The sequence below is a fragment of the Scomber japonicus genome, chromosome 24, assembly GCF_027409825.1.
Source record: "Scomber japonicus isolate fScoJap1 chromosome 24, fScoJap1.pri, whole genome shotgun sequence".
NCBI lineage: Eukaryota > Metazoa > Chordata > Actinopteri > Scombriformes > Scombridae > Scomber > Scomber japonicus.
Genome location: NC_070601.1, coordinates 16,749,608 through 16,766,240, shown reverse-complemented (window position 1 = coordinate 16,766,240; position 16,633 = coordinate 16,749,608). Strand labels below are relative to the sequence as shown.

Here is a 16,633-nt window from a genome sequence, read left to right as displayed (position 1 = left end):
GCTGGAAAGGGGTACATTGGTAAACTTTATGATAATAAATACCCTTGGCCAGGTACCCCTTGAACCTCTTAAGAATCAATGGGAGAGTGATTTGGGAATTAGTGATAAAAAGGATACACTCGTCTTCAATATGATTGAGACATAGCATCATCCAGTTTAAAGTGGTCCATCGCCTTCATTACTCCAAAGAGAAATTGGCTAAAATCTATCCAGAGCTGGACACAACATGTGACAGGTGCAAACAAGACACTGCCAGCCTCTTTCATATGTTCTGGTCCTGTCCGAAGCTTACCCTGTTCTGGAAATCCATTTTTGATGCCTTGGCCACTGTCCTGCATTACCCACTCGAACCTTCTCCTCTGAATGCTATTTTTGGGGTTGTTCTGGCTGGTGCACATCTACATGCCACTAAGGCAAATGTATTGGCCCACACCACTTTATTAGCTAGGAGATTGATACTGTTCAAATGGAAGGAGGCTTCTGCTCCTACTTATGCACATTGGATTAAGGATGCTATGCCGTCGTTAAAACTAGAAAAGATTAGATACACCATGAGAGGATCTATATCCAAATTTCATTCGACATGGAAGCCTTTTCTAGTTTTTGTGGAGGAATCGGATGCTCGATTACTTGCTGAAAGGGGTCAGCTTACAATTTAGGTTGTTGCTCTCCCTCTTTTGTATCTGCTTTGTTCTTATTTTTTTCCCTTATATATGTTTTTAAATTTTATTTATTTATTTATTTATTTTTTAAATCCACTTTACAAATACTGTTATGGGTTAATTTGATGTCTTGGATAACTTGCCGAACGGGGTTAGGGATACAAGGATGGATGGGTTGGAAACTATAGTCCAGTGTTTACTGATTATTTCTTTTTTTCTAAGTAAGAATTGAAAACTTTTGAAACCAGTTCAGTTAGTCATTGTATACATTATTTCATTTTTAAAGATTTGAGTGTAGTCAGATTAAACTTTATTCAGATTAAACTACAAAGCTACTACAACCCAACCAAGACCTGAATCCTCAACTTAAACGTCTGAAGAGGAAAACAACACAAAGCCAAACGGACCAAAAGAGTCTCAGATCAGCCTGAAACAGCTGGACTCCTTTCCACTGCTGCACCCACAGTCCACAACCTGATCCAGGTTCTTCAACTGCCTAACACTGATGGTGACTACACCAAAACTACACTGGACCTGCCAAGATTACTTCTACAATGATGAAACATGTCAACTGTGGGGTATTTGTGTCGTTAACATTCTCCGTTAGCCTCGAGTTGCACACTTTTCATGCAATTCTTTTCATGATTTTACTTTATTTTCATTTATAGTGAGTACTCATCAAAATGAGTAGTGGACAAGTCACTGACTGGAGTAAGAGCTTAGGGTTATGAGACTGATTCATTGATTAAAACATACAAAGGTTAGTGTCTCCTCCTGGCACTAACAAATCCTGACTAAAACAGAAGCGGTGCCCCACAATAATGAGGTAATTACATAATAAAGTATGAGTACTCCAGCAATATTTATTCAGACTTCAGTCAAACTTTGCACTGAATGATTTGCATATTACATACATAAAAGGCTCATTAGTTCCTGCGCTGGTACTGAACACTGGTGATGGACATAAATCATGCAGAATCATCCAATATGGACATAATTCCTCAGGAAGCTGCTCTGACCCTCTGGTGCCAACATCCAATCTCCAATATCCAATAGAAAAATCCCAATATCAATTTATCGGCTGATAATACAGAATATATACATAAACACAAGATATGTAATAGTGCACTGAAACAGTAAACTTCACTAGGAATTGAATATGTATATATTAAACTTGAATTAGGAAAGAAATGCAGCCTATATATTTTTCAAAAAATATCAGACAGCATAAACACAGATACCGATATATGTGTGATTAGGCATGGGCCGGTTACCGGTTTCAAGGTTTACCACAGTATGAAAAAGTCACGGTTTCAAAACCGTTCCGTCACACCGTTCCTGCGGTATGAGTGGGTTTTTTTTTAATGTGACGTCTCGTCAGAGAGAGAGTGGAGGTCGCTCAGGTCGCGTGCAGCTGCAGCGTAAAGTCCAACTCCTCCCACACCTCCGGTTGCTGTTACAAGCAGGTAGCTCTGCAGGCTGTATGATGGCTGAAGGAGGTGAGCCCCCCGAACTTCCCCCCCGGTCTAAACGGACCAAGTCGGCTGTATTTATACTTCGGCTACCGTAAAAAGACAGACGGCCGCGGCTCAGAGGAAGAAGGTCCTGGACAGTAGCAGCGCAAGGAGGAAATACATCCAATATGATAGTGAGCAAGTCTCCAAAAACTGTTGAGATTCAGTTTTAAGCTCCTGCTGCATTTATTTATTTATATTTATCTTAGATGTGTTTTTACTTTTTTCAATTATTTATGTTCTGATCTTGAGCCACAGAGGTTAAGTGATTGCATTTATTTGCATTTTGTGTTGGGTTTTTTTTTCACAAAAAAATAATTAATTTATGTTGTGACTTGAGTTGCAGGTTTAGCCTCAGTTAAAGGACAGCACTTATTATTTTTTTATTATTATTTATTTTAAATACATATTTACTAATGTTCGATCATGTTCTATATATGTTTAAAAATAAAAGACCGTTCAATTGAATTTTTTTCTTTTTTTTTGGTTTTAAATAAGAACATTTCAAAATATCACATTTTCTATCCGTAATCATAATACCGTGAAACCGTGATATAAGGTTATCATACCGTCAGACTCTCATTCCGGCCCATGCCTATGTGTGATAGGCCAATATCAGTTGAATTATATATCGGTTCTGGTATTATGGGCATCAAAAGACCGACCCTGTTATAGCTGACGATTTCATATATTTCACTCATCATCATCATCAACAAAGCTCATGTGCAGGGCCAAGCCAACAATGAACTGATCATACATACAAGTAGATACTGCATTCATTTGTGCTGTAGACAAAAACTAGTCAAAACATATTAGGCAGTGAGACATTTCTGAAACATTTCTTTAACACATCCCTTCAGAGTATTGCTCCCGAAATCTCTCCAGATAGATGAGACAAACTGACTTTGACCTGCGTGTGGAATCATTTCCTTTATTTTACGTGCTTAGCTACAGTCATTGTGTTTTTTTGGGCTCTGAGCACTTCCAAAACGTGGGTGACCTACACTTAACCATGTACCTGAACGCCTCCTTGTGTAGACACTCGCTGTTGATCTGCTAAACACGCTGCTAACGCTACGCTTTCTGTCTAGATGCAGGGTCAGAGTGTCCATTTTTAATTAAAAGTCTACTTTTCTCTCTTTAGAGCACTTTGCACTCTGCTACAATCTACCACCATCTTTTGTTTTGGTCCAATGTGTAATAAATTGTACATTGTAAACTCTAGTACACTCAGGGTACTTATTCCCTTCCTTGACCTCAACTGACCATGACTAATTGTCTAAAATATACCTCTGAAGAAATCGACAAAGTCAGTGAACTGTACCTAGCACCCGAAAGTCTAGTTCTGTGTTTGTGAAATGAAATGTGTGACATGCATCTGCCTTTCTGCCTGTTTCTTGTGTCTCTAAGTAACTAAAAGCTGTTTCCCCTTAGAGTTAAGATTAGGCCAAGAAGAGCTGACAATTGGATGTGTGTTATTACCATTACCATGGGCCTGCTTCTTCTGTTTACCGCCTCTTCTCCTCCCTCCTTCCCTCTAGCTCTGCCTCTTCTTCTTTTTCTCTCATTCTGTCTCACGTCTCTGCCTCTCACCCCCTCCTCCTCCTCCCGCTCCTCTCCTCTATCACGGAGTGGGAGCCGGGGAGTGACGCATCATCATTCGTTATTCCGCTGAACACTCTGTCGATTCCCCCCTCTGAGCTGCAGTTTCATATCTCATCAAGAAAAATGCCAGCCGTAACCACGGCTGGCTCCAGATTAAAAAATCAGGTGCGCTGTGTGCTACAGGCAGACCTATTTGCAGCAAAAAGCCTTTATAGTGAGAGGAGAGGAGCAAGAATATATCTATTGGAGGCCTCAAATTTCCCTGTTAAATTAGGCCATGAATGTCCAAATGCAGTATGAGGAAAATATCATCATTGCTCACTTTTTCAATGATTCCTTTTGATGCACCTTGTTTTTGTTTTGTTTTTTTACATTATCTAAACATTATCTAAACATTATCTATTTTCGCTCACTTTTTTAAGGTTAGGGTTTATAACATCAATGATAGCGACCCTGTTTGAATGATGAACATTTGATGTTACTGTATAGATGTTGGGGAAAACTGTTTCGCAGCAACCTTTCCACCTTAAAACTGCCATTAACCTCTTGAGACCCAAACATTTGTTTGGTGTGCATTTAAAAATAAAGTCCCAATGTCCTCAAACGTCTTGATTAGCAGTGTCGTAGCTTGTTTTCTCTAAGATTAGTCAAATTTGAATCAAACTACAAACGTTATTAAGCATAAATAAACTAAATGTTGCCCGCCATCTCATTTTTACACAGATTTTTACACTGTAGTGTACTTTTACTACCACTAGGTGGCACAAAAACGTGTGTACGAATGAGGACAACAGGTCAAACTTAAGCAGAACGAAGTATAAGGTCCAGGAAACCCAAAATGTAATGTAATGTCAGGAGGTTAAACTGAGCTCTTGATTCCTGACTGAACTCTGAGTGTTGAGATCTATCAAAGCTTGGTCAGATCTTTACTCATGCTTTGATCACTTATTGTCTGATAGAAGTATTTATCTCATTCATTTAACTATTTATTTCTGACAACTCTCTGTGGTAATAAAACATTATACACTGATGCATTTGAGAATTTTGGCTCAATTCATTCAAATAAAAAAGGGTCTCGGTCATGCATTCAAAACACTACAGCCAACGCAACAGACTCATCCCCCTGTGTGTAAAGTAGATTATTTTTTTAAAAGCTTATTCTCATTGGCTTTTTACTCTCCAAGCTTTTATTGCATGTGCAGTAAGTGTCTCTCCTGTGCTGCGCTGCTACAGAGCAGAGGAGAGGAGACAAAGTAGCACAGTTATAAACAACAGCAAAACATAGTAGACTCTCAAAGTGAGCTGAAATGAAATGAGTGCCCATAAATTAGGTAAATTACATAGACGAACTGCCTCTACTGCGTTTTGCTGTCGTTTGAGGTTGCACTTTATCCATTCCCCTCCTTCCCTCCTCCGCTGTGTGCAGCAGAGAACAGTAAAGTACTCAAGTTGACCATAACTAAACTTGTTACATTACTGTAACAAAAAACTTTGCAAGTATAAACTCAAAAAGAGTCATTTATCAGTACTAGCAGTGCAAAAAGAATAAAAAAACTGCTTATCACCACATGGTGTCGCCAAAGAGAACATAACAGATCTTTGAGATTGCTACTTAAAACTACTTTAAACATGCAACCTTTGTGTGAATAACTGTAATTTGCATGCACTTTTCCTTTGTTCACCAATATGACCAGTGTTTCCCATTAATTATATAGTTTTTATAATTTGAGTCTCCATACTCTCATGTCTATACACTCTCATAAACGTCATGCTGTTTTATGGCTGATCGGTATATCGAGTTTTTTAGATAAATCATTATATTTTCGAACGAGATATAGCTTATTTTGCGTTAAAATAACTATCCGTTCCGTTCAGTCTTCATTCCTGCGTATTATATTGTTAAATGACTGAGTTACGTTGTCACAACTGACAGAGTTACTCCGTCAGTCAGCGGGTACAGAGTTAGTTACAGATCATCAAGCGAGCTAATTTAGGAGGGAGCGCTGGCTTTGAGAAAGCCAGTGAATCAGATCAATAAAACTTTATTTTCTGCGGTTACGTTCAACAGCACAAATAAACTTCCCCACACACAAAAATGAACGAAAGTCAGCGTTAACATTTTCGTTTGCCCTGCAAGTCAGGTAATGTGTGGCTTGTGTGTTGGGCAATGGGGAATAGTAGTATGTGTGTAAATGCTGACATGTCCTATCAGGTCATAGTGCCTCTGTTCATGGACCATATAGTGTTTATTGCAATTCAGATTTTATTGTATATAAATTATAATTCTTATGACCATTTTTAATTTTTTACTTATTTCCATCTGTACAATAAATCAACTCTAATCCTGATTCACTTCTAAGACATCTGCAAGTCTTTTATTGATAAGTAAAGACAGTTAGTTTAGTTCTTTGAAGAAACACAATGCAAACTTGAAACAATGTAGGTATTTGTATTTATGTCGAACTTGGATAATCACTTTTTCTTTCATTGTTTCAGAGCTGAAATATGAGCACAAGTCTTTGTTGGTTTGGAACATTTATGAACTAGTAAAATGTCTTAACCATGCTTTGTGGATGTGACCTTTTTGCTGTGTCATGTCATCACCATTCATACCTATACAGCCAGCAGTTAAATTACTAAAGTACAAAATGATTTAGAGCACAACATTTTTTTTATAGATATACAACCTCTTAATGTTGCTGTCAGAGTGCACTAGAATGATGCATTTGACTTCAATATGTAGACCAGGGTGATGATTTCAATAGATAGTGTGCTCCAACCAGCAGGATATCACATTACTCTGCCTCTCAGATATGAGGGGGCAGTGTTGCTGTCACTACTCGATACGTAGCTCTAGTGAGACACGAAGAATAAAATAACAATGGCGGAATTTTTTGAGGAAAGGTTGTGTGAGTTGGTTAGAAACATTAAACATATCTTTTATGCAAGAGATACATTATCAATATCTCCTCCACAGTCGCCATGTTTGTTTTTGAGTTTGTTGTTGTCATAAAGGTGACTCTGCGCTGCCCCCTGGTGGATGTATTGGTTAACATCTATGTCAACGTAAAGGACACATGGAAATATGTGAGCAGTGACAGTGACATCGTTTGAAAAGGGGCGTAAGTAAGTGGCATTAGCAGAGCATGTGGAGGATGCGACATGGTTACGTGGTATTTTTGATGTATTTGTTCCATATAAGTCAAGGTAACAGCTTATTGAAGCCAATCCATTCACTGTGGCTGAATAACATTCTCTATTTAGTGTTTCTGCAGGTTCACATTCACATACCAACACAGTGCATCATGGTCATCATTTGTTCCTTCAGTTGTACATTGTGAACATCATCATTCCAAGTGCTTATGAATACATTCATACAAATAGGCAGATAGGAAATGAGTGTCTAGCGAACATGAAATTGTTAAAGAGTAACGCAAGTGGCAAATGTTAATAAGAAACATGTTTTCAAGATTCATGTTTCAAGGTCACACTGGCAATTCAATCTTAATGCACAGCTGTCCTGAACAATAGGAAATGTTAATGTGCTAGACGGCAATGCCTTAGAACAGGGCATGAAAAGTCTGGTCTGGTCTGGTCTGGTCTGGTCATGGTCTGATTCTACACTGAACTACATTTGAATAAAAACCTCTTCATTGGAAAAAAGAAGTGTTTTAGTGACTGTATGGAAATGATTGGGGGGAGAAGTGTCAGAATAAGGTCTGAGCAGGAGAGGGTTTTTTCATTTTTCTGTCACTCCAGATATTTATGACCACATATTGGCAATCCACATGGTTATTTTTTATTAAAACTTAATAAAGTGACATATTAGATGGGGATGCTGAAGTCCATAGCATTTTATACAATTACACCTGCAGGTGGCGCTACAAGGTCTCAAAAAAAAAATAATTGCAGTTTTCTACATTTTTGCCAGTGCTTTGTGATTTATTTCAGCGGGTCAGCATTCACACACCTTCTATACAGGAAAAGCATTTTCAAATACATTTTTAAGTTGGTATAATTTGCTTTATAAGTGTGAACTTTGATTTGATTTGATTGGAACTGCAACAATTAGTCGACTAGTTACCAAACATTTAATTAATCGCCAACTATTCTAATAGTTGACTATTTGTTTATATGAAAAAAAAATTCAAATTCTCTGGTTCCAGCTTCTCAAATAGGAATATTTTGTTTTATTTAGTCCTAACATGAATATCTATGGGTTGTGGATTGTTGCCTGGGACACAATAAAGACTTCTGAGGATGAGCTCAGGGGAACAGTGATCAATACTTCATAGACAACTAACTAATACTTCAAACAACTAATGTCTAACGGTCCCCAACACATGAATAGTTTTCATACACTCCCTTACATACTTAATGTAAAATATATACATATATAACCATGTTAGGGGTCAGCCCATCCAATTACAATAACTTCCCTGTGGTATATATCAAGGCATATACTGTTTTGACTGTATTCGTCCAGGGTTTGAGATGTGTCACAACATTTCTGACCCCTTCCATCTCAATACACGGTGTACAGAATTTAGTTTATATTCACAGTATTAAGATTCACTTTTTATTGTAACCATGCACTCACATAAAAAGCTTCACGGTAAAAAAGAAAAACAACACTCCCACCCAGAGTCTAGATATACACAGAAACATTACCTCTGCCAGCTACAGCTTACTGCTTTTTAAAAAAAATATCTCCCTAAAACCTCAATGACTGAGCTACAGGTGACAATGTGAATCACATGCAGTATATTCCTAAAAACTCTGCAGAATTGTACATGACCGAGAAATTAAATGAAATTGTATTTTTTTTAAAAAAGCATGTCATTAAATTATATATTCAATTAAGAAGTAGTGCACCATGCAATGATCAACAGCAGATTTGTTCAAATTAGCATAATGCAATCCTTTTTTTCATGTGGTCTATATTGTGTGTTTTTGTGGAAGTAGGTCAGGCCTCATACTGTTATTTGGTTCTTTTAGTGAGATATTTGGCAGCTATTTTAGACTGACTCAACACTGCGCAAGGCTTCCAGAGTGCCTGAAAATATATCTTAAACAGCTCCATGAACCCTGAACGCTCACCACTTTTGATTAAAGTGTCACAGTAGAAGTGTGTGTCTGTCAGTGCACAGAGTGGCTGCATTACTGCAAATGGAACACATTAGCTGCAAATAAAAAGCCATTGGCTGACATACAAGCAGCTAAATACACACTGCTGACTTGTAATGCTATGTCTCTGCCTTAAAGAAACCTTCACTGAGTTTTCACACATTTGGGTAGATACTCCACCAGCCATTACAGGTTGGTAGAGAGTACAGTAATGAGTGGATGAGACCAGAGGAGAATTGGCGAGCGCCAAACAGACAGATAACTGACAGTCGGCTCATCAATCTTGTTTGTTTCAGTGCATTAAGCAGACTGACGCTGGTTTAAAAAAAAGATATGATATTTGGAAATCATTCCAGTGCTTACTAGCAGTATATAACAATAATTAATAAAGATATACATGACCATAAGTAGCAGAAAATGGATGGATGGAATAATCGATGAAAAATTATTAATTTCAACCATGAAACTTATGTTGACCCCCAGGTCAATTTTAACTGGTTTGACTGTTAATAAGCATAACGTATAAATGATCACCCAATTCTGTGTGTTAGATCTTTTTAGCCAACTTCATTTCAACTTTACACTTATTTTTGTAAATGATGGTCAATATCGGTTCATTTAAATGATACTAAACTTCAATTCTGAGTTAAAAAAGGCAGAAATTATGAAGTATTTTAACTACATTTAAGATCAAGAGGAAAATATGTTGATGATTATCAGAAACTCGTATATGTCAAAACCATTTCAAATATTTGAATGGCAGCACTTTATCAGACCTGTTGTCCTGGTCTGGTTTGACTGTTTATAAAGCATAAAGTAAAAATGATCACACAATTTAATGACAGTGGTGATGACTGTACTTAGTTTTTTGGGTTAAATCAACACTTGTCCATTGTGAGTGGATAAGCATTATAGCTAGTGTTTACTACAGGTCTAGTGGTGCTGACTGAAACTCTTAAAAAATGTTTAAACAGCTTCCTGTGTACACTCCACTGTCAAAAAACAAACCCTCTTTATAGATGTAGAATGACTCCCAACAGCACACAATGAGGTACAAAACACTCCAGAACTTTACATTACAGCCTACTGCAGGAAAAAAAGAAATATTTAGGGCTTTTGTAAATTTAAGACTTTTAATACATTCTAAGCCCTATACATGAGGGAACTGAATTGAGTGCTTCTTAAAACTTTTCCACACCTGCAGATACTCTGATTTAAATATCAGTACACTTCAAAGAACACTGAGGAAGTGGATTGACCTGACCTTAAAATGTCTTAAGTCAGTGATACTTACAGTCTGTGGGGAGGCTGGAGGTTTGAATCTGCTGGCACAGACCAGGAAGGAGTCAGGTTGGGGTTTGCTGTTCTTCACGTCAGGATCGTCTCCCAGAACAATGTGGTCGAACCCAGAGAAGAAGGCTTTGTGTTGGCTTGTCTTCAAATTGAAGGTGACGCCAGCCGAGCTGGTCGCCACCGCTATGGGGATGCTGTGTTTCTGAAGATGGTTTATCAGCTTCTCCACACCTTTAGTGCATAAACAATGAGATCTGACATTAGAACAATATATCAGTCCGTCACTTCACAAAGCCTGTTGATATGGAGCTTCTTCCCAGCTTGTGAATATGTTTTTATTTGTTTTGTTTTTTTTATTTTGATAGCTCAGCAGAATTGTGGGAGGATTTTACTCTACAGCATCAAGTCTAACAGTCCATAAAACCTGTAATAAAAATCCGCTCAAGGAGGACAGTCCTTTAACTTTAATGTTAGGTGACGAAGATGGACACTGAAACCATCTGTAGGTCTTCAGCAAAGTGTTGGCAGTGCTGCTCTTTACCAAAGATGTTTTACTGCATGTACATACAATGGCTCCACCTTGCTACATTTCTAAATGAAATATGTCACAACGGGCAATTAAAGCTGAATTAAAGCCGTTCTGTTCCAGGTTCTCTAACAGCAACCTTGCAGAACCACTACAAGATTCCTATCCCATGTGTCCTGAGATATGAATGCTACACATCCACTAAATGCTTTAAAAGCCATGAATAGTGGAGGCAGCAAAGAATGTGAAGTAAGGTGAACAAACAAACCAAAATGTAAAGTTTTCCACTATATGATGTGAAGATATTACACTAGCTGTTAAGACTAAGTATCTTGAAATGTCTCGATTAGGCCTGCAACTAAAGATTATTTCAGTATTGATTAATCTGTTGATTCTTTTCTTGATTGATCGATTAGTTTTTGAGCAATAACAAGTTGGAAAATGGAGAAAAATGTGGATTAGGGCTAGGGCTGGGCAATTAATTGAAAAATAATCGAAACCGACATTTAGAAACGACTTAATCTTGATCATATCAATTAATGGTGGTGTTCACTGTTGCCATGACAGCAAAGGTTTCATATCTTTAAGGAATATGAAAACTTGTCTCCAGTGATCATTTGAACCCAAACCATGATCTTTACATAGTTCTAATCAAGTAAACTAGACATTAACCACAGCGTCACACCTTAAAACACCTTTATTTTCATTCCCTAAAGATACTCATGTGTGAAAATACTAAACTAAAGAAACTGTGAAAATACATCATTGTTCATTAAGGGTGGAGATAATCCTTCATTAATCGTAATCAAGGTTAAAAGTTTGATTAATCACTTTTGCCATAATCGCCCAGCCCTAATTAGGCCTATCACAATAATTACAGTATCAACTTATCGTGCAGTAACGTAATTATCAGCATCATCATATCTATATATGAACTTATCATATGATACATGGACATGATCTTGATCATTTTTTGACCTCAGTATTGCCATACTTCACATTAGCACCTAAGAGGCTATTCATGTCACATTGGCTAAACAAGTATTGTCCTCCATTCCTCACTGTGTACATCCTGAGTGGAGACTGTAGAAGAATTAAAGGTTAATAACTCTGTCCCCAAACATAATGACAGTCTCCAATCCCAACCCCCCCTTGCATTATTATACTATTATATTATCATTATATCAGTGGTATAAAATTATCTTCAAATGACAATAATATAATTTATCGTGATTATTTCTGAGACGGATGTGGCCACCAAGTGGAAAATTTACGGTTTTGATTCCTCCAGTCCACATGTCAATGTTTCCTTGGGCAAGACACTTAACCTCAAATTGCTCCTGTTGCTGCGCCAACGGTGGATGAGTGCGTATGAATGGTTACCGTAAAGGGAACTGAAAGGGAACCCGTTTCTTCCTGATGAGCAGGTTGGTACACTGTGTGGTAGCTCCTGTCATCAGTGTATGAATGTGTGTGAATGGGTGAATGTGACATGTAATGTAAATGTGCTTTGAATGGTCATAACGACTAAAAAAGCGCTATATAAGTACAGTCTATATATCATCTAACAAAAGTAGTTATCATGACAGGTCTAATGTGGATCACTGTTTCCAAAAACACAACGTCATATCCTGAAAATATCTTGTTTTGTCCACAAACCAAATCAGTATACTGTCATAGAGGCCTAAAGAAACCAGAAAATATTCACATTTCAGAAGCTGGAATCAGATCATTTTTTGGCAATTTATTTTATGTTGATCAAGTCATTGATTGATTAACTAATCATTGCAGTTATAATCTGGATAGTTAATCACAGGTTGTTACTATTCACTGTTGGCCATCATGGGAAATGAACCTGCTCTAGTGCTCCACTGGTATTTAACAGCCTGAGTCAAAGACCACCTCTGCAACATCATAAAAAAATCATTACACCTTTATGAAATTGTCCTTCAATTATTTATTATCCTTCAGGGGAAAAAAGAGCAGATGCAATATTTCACACAGGAATTTAATTAATATTGTTTCAGCCATCGTCTACTAACTAAATAGAATAATCATCAATTAACTATGCCAGCATTCAGGTGACTTGAATTCAGTTTCCTGCTACAAAGTAATACACCATAAATGTTGAGTCTGGTTAAACGTGTTAGACTTGCAGTCTGAGAGTAAAATGAACAGTAGCTAATCATTTTACCCACAGGTGGCTGAAAATCTTTCATGATTAATTTAATTGAATGAATTCATTATATTATTGGAAAAAATGCAAGCTTTCCCAATGGTTAGACCTGTCATGATAACCTCTTTAGTTGGACAATATATTGTCTCAGAAATAATCGCGATAAACAATATTATTGTCATTTGAAGATCATTTTATACCACTGATATAATGATAATATAATAGCATAATAATGCAAGGGGGGTTGGGATTGGAGACTGTCATTATGTTTGGGGACAGAGTTATTAACCTTTAATTCTTCTACAGTCTCCACTCAGGACGTACACAGTGAGGAATGGAGGACAATACTTGTTTAGCCAATGTGACATGAATAGCCTCTTAGCTGCTAATGTGAAGTGTGGCAATACTAAGGTCAAATGATCATGATCACATCCATGTATCATATGATATGATCCATATATAGATATGATGATGCTGATAATTACGTTATTGTACGATAAGTCAATAACGTCATTGCTGTGATAGATCTACCAATCGTTTCCTGTGATGTCATTGACTTTGTCCTATAATGTTGTACCAGGAAGATCCAAACAGCCTAAATACCCACATTCATGTTTTACTATGTGCCTGATTAATGTGCACTGCTGCTGAACAACTGCACACAATAAAAGAACAACTGCTTCCATGCACTTTTGCGAAGGAGCCGATTATATAATGAACATCAACCCTAATGGCTCTGCTAAGCCAACCCTGACCATCAAGGTGTTCTTGTCTTTGTTGTGACGCTCTCCATTATAATTCAATGATGTTATTATGACATTGGTAGATCAAATCTGGGCATTAATGTATGATGCACCTGCTCAATCACCATACTTACATAACACTAATGGACATATTTATAAGATGTGCTTTCTTTTCTGAACCCATTTCTACAGACAGGAGCTTTTTATGATGATAAGTAAAGAAAAGACTCAGATATGATGACATGCTTCATCATGTACATCTGACACTTGTTGTCAACATCTATTTGTCACAACAGAGACACGTGTATTGGTCATTATTGTGGACCTATTACAGAATAATCTCCTCATTAATCAGAAAATAATTGTTGCAGCTATTAGAACAAAGTGTTGCAGATGGCGTGCACAAATGTTCTAACAGTGCACACACAAAAAAATGGCAGAAGCAGCACACTCCTACACGTAGAATAAAGAGGACAGCAGCCCACACAGGCGCTACGATGGACTACTCACCTCACAGCTGACAACAAACCAGTTGAATTTTACTGTCTGGACTGTTTTGTATTAGCCTTTAAATATGACACTGATAAAAGATGGTAAATGAGGCGTACCTGGCATGAGTTGAGCAGAGGGAAATATCCTTTCCTGTATTTGTCTGCTTTCAGCGAGGAGTTCCTCTGCTGTCATGGGAAGCTCCAGAGTGTCCCGGATAATTTGGGAAGCATCCAAAGCCTTTAAACCCATCACTTTTGACTTCACTTCCCATGTGTACTGTTTTCCAAACCTGTCACATATTTCCTGGAAGGACACAGTGTACAGCCGCTCTGTGTCTGAAAATGAGGAAATACAGAAAGAAATTAATAGCTGTAAATAATAAATAATTTATGATTAGACATCAATGGAACCTCTGGTACACTGCCACTAAGTCATTATAGCCTGTAAATGAACAGAGGGGACTCAAACAGATGGCAGTAGCACTATACTGATTTGAACTAGTGATGATGATGATTCTTTAACTATTCTAACACCTAAACTAAAATGACGTTTAGATATTAAACAATTAAGGTTTAAACCTTCATTGAGTCATATTCTTGCTCTTGTTTAACAAGGTGCTACCAAGCCAAAGCCCATTAAAAAAATAAGGTAATTTTTAGAGGATGGGTTTAGCGGTATATCGGCAAATCGGCATGTATAATCAATAAGGAATGTTACATTGAGTTTAAAAGGGAACCTTTAGAAGTGGGTCACCGCCGCAACCAGTCTCCACATTAAACATTAGCAGAGTCACTTCAACTCAACGTCAACCAGTAAGCAATATTTAAGTTGTTATAATGTTTGTAGCGCATACTGGTTAATCAGATATACGCCGATTATAATGTTTAATACATTTTACTAAATCATGTTCAAAATGTTAAGTTGTTTCATTCATATGCGAAGAAAGTCAAATTTGTATTTTTTCCTATGGAGTTTGGCATGCAACCATTCACCGTGCATGATCACAGGAGTGACAAAGTGAATGAGTTTCTCCGTTGACTTAGCTTTAGCGTTGGTGCACATTTATATAAAAATACTACAACGTATAAAATATAAAGTGTTCAAGACCTAATAATAATCCATCCATGTCGAAAATGACATGGCTCACAGGTTTGTAGGAGCTGCTTGACACAGGCATGTTTGACTCAGTTTAGTTCCGCGTTGAATAAACCGGAAGAGGGGAATATAAAAACTAACACACATATACACTCTGGCATAAAGCTATAGCTCTTATTATGAGAGAGTGTTCACACTAAATATGATACACACGCTTTACAAAACCTGTTCGATAAAACTGATAGTGAATTAAACATTTTTGCCTGAAACGAAGCGACAGCTTGTTCAGGGACACTTTATAATCGTCCTGAAAGCAATGGCTGCTGGGAAATGAAGTCCTTTGACATGTATAGTCTAAAACAAGTTGAAATAGTTGAATAGTACATGCTTAATGCAAAACACTCAAACAAATATTAATAATAATAATAATAATAACTGCTAGTGTTGGCATTTACATAAAACCCAAAACGTTTGATAGACAACAATGAATATGGTGTCAAACTGTGTGTGTGTGTGTGTGTGTGTGTGTGTGTGTGTGTGTGTGTGTGTGTGTGTGTGTGTGTGTGCCTGTGTGTCAAAATTAAAGCAGTCTAGACACAGATATCCTGACTGTTACTCCCTTTATAAGTCAAGCTCTGAAACCCTTGACATCTTTTAACACCACCACCTGTGTGTTAAACAGCATTTCTGTTATAAATGTGTGTTCCACAAGTGATAATTCTGATGAAATCACTATGACATTATCAAAGTTATTGCCTCAGAGTTGACAAAACTCATCCTGAGCTAAGATCTATTTTCACAGTCTTGGCAAAACTAACCATGACAAGTAAAGAGATTTAAGTTTCTATCCACAACTTCTGAATGTCATCACACATTTAACGTGAACACAATGAAGATGCTGCTTGACAACACTTTTAGATAAAACAAATGTTTTTATTAAGTAAAGATACATCTCACATCTCTATTGTCCAGAGTGTGTCATAGAGATAGGTTGCTGCAAATTACTGAACAAATGCCTTTTCACTGGATTGTTTCCAGCACTGCCACATTTTTCTGAATAATTGGAAGCTCCATGTTAACAAAGTTTGTCTTGTTAGTGTGAAAGAGATGTCAGGGGGGATGAGAGAACCTTGTAACCTGGATGATCTAATGAGTCTATGGATTTCACGTCTAATTGGGGGACGGTGAGAATGAAATGGAGGCTTTGAATCCTGCCGGGTGTGCTGGTGCCAAATTGCGCAGTTTAGGGAATTGCTCTTCGACTCATTGTCTTGACTGAAAGCTTATAGAAGCAGGAGCAAGAACCCATGTGTCTTTCTTGAGGAACATTTTCCTGATGAAACATTTCTCTAGCACAGAGCAGGAAGCCTGATGATGCTTCCAATCCCACAAATCAACGC

At 37.4% G+C, this 16,633-nt stretch overlaps 1 protein-coding gene across 1 annotated transcript in view; it reads right to left on the bottom strand.

Moving 5' to 3' along the window:
* The window catches only part of pudp (pseudouridine 5'-phosphatase), a 51,939-nt gene extending 36,619 nt beyond the window's left edge, over positions 1–15,320 (bottom strand). The window contains exons 1-3 of the mRNA XM_053314334.1: positions 15,246–15,320; positions 14,255–14,473; positions 10,203–10,432 (exon numbers count right to left, since the gene is read on the bottom strand). Coding sequence (XP_053170309.1) covers positions 10,203–10,432; positions 14,255–14,473; positions 15,246–15,315 — 519 coding nt within the window. The 5' untranslated portion in view covers positions 15,316–15,320. The remainder of the gene's footprint in view (positions 1–10,202; positions 10,433–14,254; positions 14,474–15,245) is intronic.
* Positions 15,321–16,633: the final 1,313 nt, after the last annotated feature.